Genomic DNA, 13,417 nt, shown 5'->3' on the forward strand with positions numbered 1-13,417 from the left:
AAGGGCCTGCAAGAAATGACAACCCAGTAGCAATAAGCATATCCATCATCATGATCTTGATTTCTAAACACCATTCTCTAATGAAAGGAATTAGGACTCCCTGGAGAAATGGCTGATTCTAGGGCTGATGCAGGGAAAATACAAAATAAGATTGGATCATGTTTTAGTATAAGAAAGAAAGTGCTACCTGCCCTCCCCAAAGCATGAGGCGCATCACAGGGAGTCTGAAAGAGCTATCATTGGTTCAAGCTAGAACAATTTGAGCAAAAAAGTAAATAAATTAGTATTGATTACAGCCCAAAGTATAAGGTAATTATATATAAATCCTTATTGATATAAATGATTGACCAAATAAATAGGGGAAAAGAAACAAATCTTCCTTGTAGAAGAATTCCAAAGGATATATGTAGTTAGTCCTCCCACTAGCTACATATATTTAATATGTATTGAATATATATTTAATACATATTTAATTCCTCTCTCCCACTGAGTGGGAGTTGCACTTAGTAACTTGCATCCTAATAGTATGGAGAAGGCAAAATAGCATCAGTGTAGAAACCTGGCAAACACTACCTTAACCAAGTGATCAAGGTTAACATGACCAGTGATGATGCCCTGTGGAGAGCATTAGTCCTTGACAGAATGAAAATAAAGGGTACTGCATCTCTTCAAAATCCCAGAAACCCAGTCTAAGTCAGGAAAATGTCAGAAAAGTCCAAATTGAGAAATATTTGACAAAATACTTGACTAGTATTCCCCAAAACTGTCAAGGTCATGGAAAATAAGAAAAGGCTGTGAACCAATCAGAGAAAACATGATAACAAAATGCAATGTGGTATCCTGAGTTGAATCCTGGAACACAAAAAGCAGACATTAATTTAAAACATGGACTGGTGATTATCAGAACCAAGATGGCGGCGTAGGTAGACACACTGCACCTCCTCGCACAACCAGAACTGACAAAGAATCCAACGGCAAGGAAGTCCAACACCAAGGAGATAAAAAATACACATTCATCCAGACCCTGTAGGAGGGGCGGAGACAGGTAGCAGGGGAGGAGAGGATTAGCATTGCCGTAGCAGGACCAAGACTGGCAGAGTGTGGGACTAAAGGGGCAGGCAGTCTGACCACTAGCAGACCCTGCGGCCCCACATTCTCGCACAGATAAACCGAGAGGGCCGGACTCAAAGAGTGGCGGAGAACGGGGCAGGCAGAGCGGCAGGTAGCACCCGGAGGCCCCACATTCAAGCATAGATAAACCGGGACGAACCACGGGGACCGAAGCAGACCGTGTAACCCAGGGCTCCAGCTCGGGGAAATAAAGCCTCAGACCTCTCATTGAAAGCACCTGTGGGAGTTGGGGTGGCAGCAGGAAAAACTCCTAGCCTCACAGGAGAGGTTGTTGGAGAGACCCACAGGGGCCTAGAGCGTGCACAAGCCCACCCACTCAGGAACCAGCACCAGAGGAGCCCAATTTGATTGTGGGTAGAGTAGGGAGTGACTGAAATCCAGCAGAGAGTGGAGCGGGCACTATTACTCCCTCTCGGCCCCTCCCCCAAGTACAGCATAACAGCTAAGCTACCAGCGTTACCCCGCCCTGGGGAACACCTAAAGCTCCTCCCCTTTAAGTAACTGAAACACCAAGACAAAAAAAAAAAAAAAATGGCCCAAATGACAGAACACTTCAAAGCTCCAGAAATAATTCAACTAAGCAGCGAACAGATAGCCAACCTATCAGATGCACAGTTCAAAACACTGGTAATCAAGAAGCTCACAGAATTGGTTGAATTTGGTCGAAAACTAGATGAAAAAATGAAGGCTATGCTAAGAGAGACAAAGGAAAAAGTACAGGGAACCAATAGTGATGTGAAGGAAACTGGGACTCAAATCAATGGTGTGGACCAGAAGGAAGAAAGAAACATCCAACCAGAAAAGAATGAAGAAACAAGAATTCGGAAAAATGAGGAGAGGCTTAGGAACCTCCAGGACATCTTGAAACGTTCCAACATCCGAATTATAGGAGTACCAGAAGGAGAAGAGGAAGAACAAAAAATTGAAAACTTATTTGAACAAATAATAAAGGAGAACTTCCCTAATCTGGCAAAGGAAATAGACCTCCAGGAAATCCCGGAAGCTCAGAGAGTCCCAAAGAAGCTGGACCCAAGGAGAAACACACCAAGGCACATCATAATTACATTACCCAAGATGAAACAGAAGGAGAGAATCTTAGAAGCAGCAAGAGAAAAGGAGACAGTTACCTACAGAGGAGTTCCCATAAGACTGTCAGCTGATTTCTCCAAAGAGACCTTACAGGCAAGAAGGGGCTGGAAAGAAGTATTCGAAGTCATGAAAGGCAAGGACCTACATCCAAGATTGCTCTATCCAGCAAAGCTATCATTTAGAATGGAAGGGCAGATAAAGTGCTTCTCAGATAAGGTCAAGTTAAAGGAGTTCATCATCACCAAGCCCTTATTATATGAAATGTTAAAGGGACTCATCTAAGAAAAAGATAAAAAATATGAACAGTAAAAATGACAGCAAACTCACAGTTATTAACAACCACACCTAAAACAAAAACAAAAGCAAACAACTAGAACAGGAATGGAACCACAGAAATGGAGCTCACATGGAGGGTTATCAACAGGGGAGTGGGAGGGGGAGAAAGGGGGGAAAGGTACAGAGAATGAGTAGCATAGATGATAGGTGGAAAATAGACAGGGGAGGGTAAGAATAATGTAGGAAATGTAGAAGCCAAAGAACTTATAAGTATGACCCATGGACATGAACTATAGGGGGGGAATGTGGGAGGGAGGGGGTGGGCAGGATGGAGTGGAGTGAGGGGGGGAAATGGGACAACTGTAATAGCATAATCAATAAATATATTAAAAAAATGCATCATAAAAAAAGTATGGACTGGTGAAATCTGAATACGAATTTGTGGTTTCCATAGTAACGTGCCAGTGCTGGCCTCCTGGCACTGACGGCTATACCATGGTAATGTACGATGACAGCACTAGAGGAGAAAACACAAAACTCTCTGCAGTAGCTTTGCAGTTTTTCTGTAAGTCTAAAATTACTCTAAATAAAAAATTTATTCAAAGAAATTAATGAAATGGAAATCAAAGAAACAAGAGAGTTCAACAAAGCCAATGTTGTTTCTTTGAAAAGAGTTTTTAAAACTTTACAAATTTCTGGTAACATGGATTGAAGAGGAAAAGAGAAGGTAAATATAAATAATATCAGAATGAGAAAGGGGAGATATTTGCAGATAGAGCAAAAAATATACAAAGAGAACAACTTAATATCAATGTGCCTGAAAACTTAAATGAAAAGCACTATTTCCTACAAAATTCCAACCTGACAAAATTTACTCAAGAGATGAATGAAAAGCCTGAATAGTTCTTTAACTACAAAATAAACTGATGCTGTAGTTAAGTATCTTTCTACAAACAAGTCCCCACACCCAGATGTTGTTTTAAAATCTTTTCCCAAAGATATGTTTATTGATTTTAAATATAGAGAGAAAGGGGTAAGGGGAGAGAGAGAGAGAGAGGGAGAGGGGGAGAGAGAGAGAGAGAGAGAGGGAGAGAGAGACAGAGGGAGGGAGAGAGAGAGATATGAGAGATACATGTGAGAGATACATGTGATAGATCAGTTGCCTCCCACACACGCCTCGACTGGGGATCGAACCCGCAACCTTTTGGTGTATAGGATGACACTCGAACCAGTGGAGCAACCCAGCCAGGGCCACCCAGATGGTTTTAAAGATGAGTTTTTGGTCAACTTAAAAAAAACAAGTTATTTGAATACTATGTAGAAGAAGCAGGAAAGCTACCCAAGTCACTTCATATGGCTGCAGTAACCTGGACAAACCTTGACACAAACTGGATGAGCAAACCCTGGCACAAACCAGCCAGATTTGAGCGTTAACATAGATCTAAAACTCCCTAACTGATGGGAAACAGGAATGATAAATGCTATAGATGTGTGTGTACACACACACACACATATACATATATAAATAATAGCTTTTTGTTTCAATTGTTTCTAAATCACAGCATCACCTATGTACTATGCTCTTAAAAATGTTTATTATGTTAGCAAACTATGTGGAAATACACCTGAAGACCCCAATTTCTTTTCCCCTCCTAACTCTAGATGCTAAGAAGCTCTGGAGGTCCAAAGTTTATGGGGAATAGCTCTTGTTTCTGTTCCTTGTTAACCTGATCTATATTCTAACACATAATGAAACACTCCCTTCGCCTTGTCTCTTCCTCGGTGATTTAGCTTCGCTAGGCTCCTCTATGCATTGTTTCAGAAAGATCCAGGAGTTGTTTGCTGTGAATGAATGGTACAAAGGGAAAACAGAGGAAACGGATTAAGTGACCTCAGTAACCATTCACCAAGTTGTAGTCTAGTGACTAGCTTACCTTGCATAATGGGGTTCTTGATGGGGCCCACAGTGTTTTCCGCACCAGAAGGGAATGGGAGAAGGGGAAATCTCAATCCCAGAGCCTCACCACTGCTCCTCCTAATGATCACAGACAGTGGGTGAGGTGAGGCACCCACTTGGTGCTTTCCCAGTCTCATCCTCCTGCTTGAGACTTGTCTAGAGGATGCTGCAGTAACAATGACACTCGCCAAGTTCACCTTTGCACTGTCAGTCTTCTCCAGAAGAAGTCCCCAAAGCTAACTTAACTACTATACTGTCCATAAAGTGTCACCAACTTGAAATTTAAACAGTATTTCATCATTTACAAAGTGTTTACATAATTTATGTGACCTACATAGGAGTCCTATCAGGTAGACAGCTTCAATATTCACAACAGATGAGAAACAGAGGCTCAGGCAGGACCAATCGAGCAAAATGAAACCACTTATAAGTAAAAGAGCCAGGAGAGGAAGACAGATGGTCTGACTCCTAGCTCACTGCTATTTCCAACATACCAAATTTCTCCCCAAAACACTCACTTTTGTTCTGTTTTTGTCTGCATTTTGTTTTGAACGGCATGATTATCTTGCTTGAGTACCGAACTCGAGGTTGGATGAGGACAGATGTTACTGCTGGACAAGTTTGAGGCAGATCTGCGGTTGTTCTACAGCTTCTGACAGATTCAAACAAGAACTCTCTGTGCAGATATTAAAGACACTCACTGACAACCACCCTTCGACCTTTGCACTCGTACTGTATAGGAGGAAATCTGTCAGATTCGCCACATGACAGGAGGATAACTTTGATATTTATGTGATTGTGTGACTGTCCCAGAAGTGAATCTCCAGATTCAGAATTTCTATGGCATTTATACTTCATTTCTCTAAGCCATATATCCAAGACTAGAATTTGGAGTGGTAATGAAAAATCTTAATGATCTATTTGGCATAATTATCTATGATTTTACTAAAAAAATGCATCATTGTCTCTAACGTTAGAGGCAGGAAGATGAAGCACAATTTCAGAGGTGACAGGGAAGAGGAAAGGTTATCATCTGTGGAGACAGAGGTATTGTGTTATGATTTGACTGGTGCTGATAAGAGCTGCCTACCACTCTGCAATAAGATCTGGAATCCACAGAAATAGGGATTACTTTATGTATCAACTACAGTCACGTTGCAGTGCTGTGCCCTGTACTTGAAAGCAGCACGTCTGAGCTGGCCTGTCGGCTGTGTAAGCAGCTCTGGGATGGCCCTCCTGAACCATCGAAGAGTCAGAATACACCGCAAATCCTACATTACATTGAAACATAAAAGCCATTTTGTGTTGCTGCTTTAGTTTCTCCACTCTCAGCCTGACTTAGAAAACCAAGATGTATAACCACACATATCAGCCTAGAACTTTGCCCTATAAAGCATTGTCTCAGAAGGTCTCTTTTCTCTTTCCTGTCAGTCCTCAGCGGCGCTGTTGCCGAGTGAGTGGCTGTGTTATTCACGGATGTCTGTGGCCATCATCCCGCAGAAGTGTGTCTGTTTCTGTCCTTGACTCATTTTTTCTTTCTCCCTTTCTTTTTTTCTCTCTTTCTCAGTCTCAGTACCAGCCAGACCTTTTCTTTTTAACTCTATTCTTTTATCCCCGAAACACTCAGAGTGCTATTCAGAGAAGATGTGTCTGCACCGAAGAACACACCTAGAGAGCTCAATGCCGTGTAAAAGGACGTGCTTTCGGAGAAATTTCACATCCAGACAGCACTGCCGTCCTTCACTTCAGTCAGTAACAAAAGGCAATCTTTCTTACTTTTGAATTTTTGATAGAGGTAGTTCAGGCAATGAGCAAAATGACTCTCTGAATGTGCGTCTTGACAGATATAAAGATGATCATAAAAAGAGACCATGGCAAACACTGACTGAAAAGTCAGACTGGACACTGACAGTATTTTTAACGAAAATCTATATAAATATCAGATGCTATAGACATGGATAAGAGATGCTTATTTTCACAAGGACAGGTTGATAAAACCTGGATATTCTTTTAGCAAATAAATTAAGAGTATAATCACACACACACTGAAACATTTCCATTTAGCATGAGGTATTACAGCTCTAACCACCTATTTTTCATGTTTTTCCTCTCACAATTTACTTTCCTATGGCTGAGTGATAACGAGAAGCTTATTAGAATAGTAACTAATGAATACAGACATAGTATTTCATAGTTGTCCAGTACCTGCATATTAGTATTTCCTCTTTTACATATGAACACTGCATTTCATAAAGGTTAAGTGACGTGCCCAACATGGGTCAGTGTGCAAATTCAGAGTTGAGATTCAAGTAGACATCTTCTGCCTCTTCTTATTTTCCACTGTGACAGCATGCCACTTCCGACATCTGTTTGACTAAGAAATTATAGGAAATATCGTACCTTTCAGCTCCTCTTGGATAATTTCTACCCTAAACTGAGGTTCAAATTTCCCTAAAACTTGCACTTCTTTTCTTTTCCCATAAACTACAAGTGATTTAAATGTTGACCCAGAAACTAACTCAAATTTCTATTCTAAAACACCAATCCAGAGATACTTGCATATGTACATATTTTAACCTGGAAAATGGATTTAATGTGTACTATTAATATATGCATAACATATAAATATACCTCAAATTACACTTGACAGTGTACCATTATAAACAAAACAATACTTTTACAGAATAAAGGTAACTATGGCAACCTTTAGATTCAAATCAGGCTGCCTCCCAGGTAGTGGCAGTAGCTCCCAGTTGCCTCAGTAACTTTATGTTAAAATGTGTCTCAAACACACATACATTTTTGGGGAGCATTAGCTGAATTTTCTATTTAATGTTTTCAATTTAATTTTACCTTTCTGTGTTAATGACAAAAATAATCTGATCATACAAAATTTGTTGGGTACGTCTGTTTCATGGCATCCGTCTTACCTTCTCGCTTTTCAGAGTGCTGCCTAACATTGGAGGCCTCCCCTTTGATACCCACTGGTCAGGAGGAATTATGATGGAGCCAGGAGATAAGAGATGGTTTTAGTAAAACAGCCCCTCACATGCTGTCGATCAAAGATTAGCCATCCTGACCATACCTGTCCCTCTCACCACTCTCCAAGTCTGCCGAGTGCAGATGGTTTCATTTGAGGCAATGGGAAAAACAACCACAATCTGCAACATCCCCCTAAGTTCTATGATGAGGTCAAAATCTAAATAGACGTGAGAGTAGGATCACTTTTATTTTATTATGGGATGAGAAATAGCAACAGCGGCAACTTCAATAAATATTTATTATGCACTCATAATATGAAGGCATTGTGGTAGGGTCTACAGAAAATAACAGGTAGACGAGACTAGTTTCTGCCTTCCAAATATGCTCTAGTCAAATAGAAGCAGGTGTGCGTGTGTATAGCATGTAAGAATAGATGATAAAGTTCATAAGAATACTAGAGGTAAAAGGTTCTTAGTGTGCGAATGACTTAACAGAAGTCTTCTTAGAGTTGTTTTGTGATATCTGACCGTTACATAACTTGGAAACAGAAACATTACAGGGAGAATAAACAGGTTATCTGGGGTAAAGATCATGTGTAGAAGAATATTTGGACTTCTGACTGAGTAGACAGAATGAGGTGATATTGAGAAACCCCCAATACTATAGCAAGGAGTCTGTTTTGAATTTAGTAATCAAATCAGAATCACTTAAGTTTTTTGGAAGGGAGTATAGTAAAAATTAAATTGCAATTTAGAAGGCAATTGCCAGACTACTGTTAGGGAAAAAAAGCAGTAGAGACAAGGATAAAGATAGATAAGCGAGAAAAAATGAAGGCCAGAATTAGGGTAGATGCACAGAAATGGTAGAGAGACAAAAGTGAGGAGTACTGTGAAGACAGAATATTGACATTGGCAACAAATTGAGTACAGGAGGTAAAGGAGAAAGATGAACGAACAGTGAATGGGTCATGAATGGAAGTGACAGGAGCACAAATAATGAAGTCATTCATTCATTCATCAACTATTCACTGAAGGCTTACTTTAAGCCAATAATGTTACTTTTGCCAGGCACTGTACTAGGGTGTCTGAGAGTGGTACAAGAACTGGTTTAGTGAGAAGACGGCTTTAACTGAAAGTCCCAGCAGAACATTAAAGCCCCCAGTTGATGACAGAGATCAGTACTTTAGCAGAATAATTGGGTTGGAATTATCTGTACCAGGAGAGGTCATAGTTGAAACTGTGGAAAGGGGTGAGATCAGTGAGGTAGACTTCCCATGGAAGTCGAGAAGTTCTCACAAAGAAGAGAGCAAGTTTAAGAACAGATGTGAGGAAAACAACAAACTCTAGGCTGTACTTGGAATCTGGAGGAACAAGAACCAATAGCAAAGAGATGGCCAAAAATAAGTAAGAGGAGAGTTGAGATACTGCTGCCTCAGGGAAGATAAGCAGCTCTCTAAGTAGCACAAGGTCTTGGATATTCTGAGAGTCAGAAGAGTGAAGCTGGAGCACAGGCTACTGGATTAGGTCACAAGGCAATCCATTTCAAAAAGCCTCATTGGCAAATGAGGAACCAAAAGCAGGACATGGGAATGCTGAGAGGTCTGGTTAGAAAGAGAAGGGTGGAAAGGTAGCTTGATGTGATAACAATATTTAAGAAGATTTTATGATTTCTGAGAGACTATTTTATGTATTTCTTATAGGTAATGAAACAGACATTAAGAATACATTAAGAAGCTTGCCCTACCTCACACTGTTAATAAGTATTAATTTGAAGCCAGGTGGTCTGACTTCAGAATGTCTCGACCACTCTGTTCTGTTGTGAGGCTAGGCGAAGCTTGGATGGTTTTGTGGGAAGAAAAGGAAGCATAGTGAGGGATGGAATACCAGTTGAAGCAAGGTGAAGAGGGGATGGGATAGGGGTGCCTCCTTTATGGAAGGAGGCCTAGGATCTCTGAAACAGGTATAAGACAGGGAGAATGACATGGAGAGCTGTTAAGCTCAGAGGTACACATTTGCTGGGGCCTTCATTAGGTGATTTCTCACCGTTTTGGTAAAGCAAGAGATGAGGTCACTGGAGTGCTAAAAGGTGATATTTGTTGCTAAAGTGTAGATTAGGGAAACAGCTGGGAGAAGACACTACATAAACTCCATTATTCACGTTCTTTTATCAAATGAAAGCTTATTCCACAGTGGAAAAGCCAGAGGCATTAGGCACACAAACCTATCCACAAAATCTATCCAGACATACCTATGCCTCACAACAGAAACACCAATGACACTTAAGCTGTGCAGACCCTGGTGCTATGTGGTCCATAAGAACTAAAACGCAATTTCTAATCTCAGATAGTCTCTCTCTCTCTCTCTCTCTTCCAAGTGGCTCTAATGGCAAAAAGGAACATAAAGTGCAGCACACGTAAATCAACAGCATATTGATGTACATTTTTCCTTTCTTGTTTTTTTTCCCTCTTCTAAGAAGTGTTTGCTATTTAAAACCTGTTACTAGGTGATAATATCAAAGCACATTTTTCTCTCTTCCCAAGTCAACCCTATACATTTTACTGTGTGTTTGCAAGTAAAAATACCTGTTGCCGTGCACGTGAGAGGCGCAGAATGCAAAGCTGTAATGGAGCAGGGTTGGGTCAATGACAGCACCGTTTTCCGAATGTTCCATCAGTTCCGTAAGGTAGCAGAGATGCCGGTGACAGCCTCTCACACCATAACGGGCACAGTACTCATCTAACACAAAGACTTGGCCAGGGCTAAACCAACCCTGCAAAAGAAAAAAAGAAAGATTTTTTCTTTCTGTACTAAGATCTGCTTTTCTGAAGGCCCTGTTAGGCATTATAAAAAGAAGCTGAATTAAAGTGTCTTTTGATATTTTAAAGTTAGTGATATGTTTCATGATGTTTTCAAAAACATCTAGTGTCATCAGTTTGGGAACTGATTTGGAACACTGGCAATCTGATACCATTCTCTCTTTATTGTGTGACAGGCACGGGCAACCTGTTCTCCACTGTCATTCAAAACCCAGTCAAATTTATTCACTGTGTCTAAATTGTCAATCACAAAACTGATATTCCAAATGACTGTAATCTCTGTTTGAATCAATAAAGAAGAGAATAGTAAAGCAGATGCTATAATTGAAATTGCTTAGTTACTGAAAGTATTTTATAAAGTGAACTAAAAGAAAATTTCAGTTAAGTTTAGCAGTAGTAAACATGTACTACTTGAATATTTAAATATTTCAGATACTACTTTCATCTATGACAAATATAACAAAGTTAATGCTTTTTGAATAAAATGTTTTGATGAATTATATGGATTTATATAGATTAACAAGATAAAAAAGAATAAAAAGGTGGGAATAGAGAGTTTTAAAAGGAGGCAGGATAACCATGTAAGAGAAACAAAAGAATGGTGAGAAATGTAGAAATATGACCTGCAATAAAGAAAAGGAGGAAGAAGAGACAAAAGAACACCACAATATTTACTACGCTGATGGTACAGGCACAGGACTAGACATACTGCATACATTAATATTTAGAACCAGTATGCATGGTTGTTACTATAATACCCATGTTGTAAATATCCATGTTACACATATACAAGCTGAAGTTCAGTGAATTGCTCAAGACCACATGACAACTCAGTAGTCTAGCTGTGACTTACACCCAGGGTCATCCCGCCTCCAAATTCTCTTTCTAATCACACCATGCTCACTGCCCTCTAGGTGCCATTGAAGACATACTGTAGTGTTCTCTTCAACCTCCATTTGACACATGGAGTCATCCACATAATCAAAACAGCTTTTGACAATTGAGTAACTAACTCAACTGAATGGAATCCAAGAGCAAATGGTTCCTTACTGATGTTTACTCTGTGTGTCCCTGGAAACATGTTGGACTTGCGATGATTTGTTTTACTTTCCATATAATTGTAAGTTAGGGTTGGGTCAGGTTTTAACTATATAATTACATGTTGAATAATAGCTGCTTAGTAGTCTACAAATGAATTAATAATCTAGCAGTCCGATCTTGATGGTAAGTTGTTTCACTGAAATACCTCTGATGAGCTGGGAGTACATCCTTTTTGAAATCTTATTTTAAAGAGAATGTAACTTTATTGCATGGAGCTACCATGTTCAGCAACAAGAGACCAAATGGTGACAGAAGTAGGTTTTTTCTGGCTGGGAAAATTCCAGAGGAGTTGCCACTAACAGATGTATCCCTGGAAAGACACATGTGCTTCCTAGGTTGTAGTTAAATGTCCATATTCTGAGGAGTCGAGCAATCCTTCTAAAATTCAATTATACTTTGTATCCCAGATTTTGGCTGGTTAAACAAATGGCAGATAGCAGTTTAGCTACTCCATTTAACTCATTTTTCTTTCTTTTTAAAGAAATTCAAATTATCTTTTGATGGTTAGGTGAAACTGAAGCTTTCCTGCTGTACCTAGCGCCTGCTCTATTGTTTACCCCAATTACTCTTTCCCGTCACTTAGTTGTCTTTCTAGGAACAAAAGAGAGAAATGAGAAATATATCAACATTTGGTGAGCAGAACTTAAACCTTAAAATGTCTGTACAGGTGTTAGTAAATCCTATCACAGAGGATTTTTCGTTAAAGCCTCTATTTTCATTCAGCCTTCTCCAGAGGGACTGAGAAGCCACAGTTCAGAGGCTGTTTGAGCCTATTCTCTTGTCTATTGAGTGGCACAGCAGTGGTCTGCAAGTGTATAATTTTCAAATTGGGAAGCAATCGATTGGAATCCTTCATCCCTAACTCCAACTACAGTTATTAAACAAGTCAGGAATAAAATGCCATTTCATAACAAGTATTTCTCACTTTTAAACCTCTTTAATTCTAACCCGTAGGGGACTAGACAGACAGACAGACTTGTACTCACCAAGCAAGAATAGGAATCATTCAGCCTGTGATCTAAAGTCTGCCTCTGGAGTATTCTAAAAAGGACGGCGTGATCAAGCTTGCAAGGATTTGCAGAAATGAACTCATCCATACCATGTTTCTGAAAACGGTCTGCATCTGTGAATTCAGAAAAGCATGTATAATGCATGTATTTTTCTGGTTAAATAGTGGGCAAATGCAATTTATGAATACCATGAAATGTGTGCCTCATAAAAACAAAAGACTACCTTATATTAAATAAAATATGATTTCAAGAATTCAGCATATGAACATAAATTGCAATTCTGGGGGGAGCCTAAGTAAAAATAACAGGGAAAAATTTGCAAAACATTTGAAATGAGGAAGTTGTATGTTCTTTCAAAGCTACTTCTGGCATTCATCACAGAAATAATCTTATTTTTCAATTTTAAGAAACGTTGATAAATTTTAAGTACATATTGATGGAAGGAACTGACTGGAAAAGAGCCCAAGTCTGTTCATAAAAAAAAATTTGCAATGATGGCTAGAAGCCTGCTTTCCAAATGGCAAACTAGGGCAGAAATGAACACATAAGCTTTAGCTGGACCACTTCCAGTCTCTTTTTTTTTTGTATGGGGCTTTTAATGGGACCAACCTTAATGTAGAAATGGCAATGAATGCTCTCAGCTTCAAGTTTAAGAGACATGAAAAAGGGAGCATCATTTCTGTGCAAATATTCAGACAAAGCATAACGTCCCACATGGCACTTCAATCAAAGGCCCAAAGTCATTGTTCTTTACAGATTGCATCTTTCAACGCCTGTAGACCCTGCGGGTTTATCAAAAGGCAAGCTTTTATGATTGCTTTCATTAATGGTATGTTTTGTCAAAGTCTTCAATGTGACTTATTTACTAAGGATAGAGAGAAAGAGCCACATGCCACCCCGAAAAAGTGCTGGGTGTTACTACATTAGCTCAGTGAGAAATGTTGCGCCTATTGGTCAAGCAGTCAGTTGTTAAGATAAAAGCGGACTCTCCTCACAATGGTAGAGCTGAGACCCCATTCTTCCTTAAAATTCACAGATAGATTTAATTTCTGCTCA

General features: G+C 39.6%; 1 protein-coding gene across 5 annotated transcripts in view; it reads right to left on the reverse strand.

The window, feature by feature from the left end:
• Window positions 1–13,417, reverse strand: part of CADPS2 (calcium dependent secretion activator 2) — a 575,679-nt gene that overhangs the window by 166,894 nt on the left and 395,368 nt on the right. For all 5 annotated transcript variants that reach the window (XM_053926174.1, XM_024555170.3, XM_024555169.4 and 2 more), the window contains exons 12-13: window positions 12,338–12,474; window positions 10,017–10,204 (exon numbers count right to left, since the gene is read on the reverse strand). In XM_053926174.1, the coding sequence (XP_053782149.1) occupies window positions 10,017–10,204; window positions 12,338–12,474 (325 nt within the window). The remainder of the gene's footprint in view (window positions 1–10,016; window positions 10,205–12,337; window positions 12,475–13,417) is intronic.

The sequence above is a fragment of the Desmodus rotundus genome, chromosome 6 (genome assembly GCF_022682495.2).
Source record: "Desmodus rotundus isolate HL8 chromosome 6, HLdesRot8A.1, whole genome shotgun sequence".
NCBI lineage: Eukaryota > Metazoa > Chordata > Mammalia > Chiroptera > Phyllostomidae > Desmodus > Desmodus rotundus.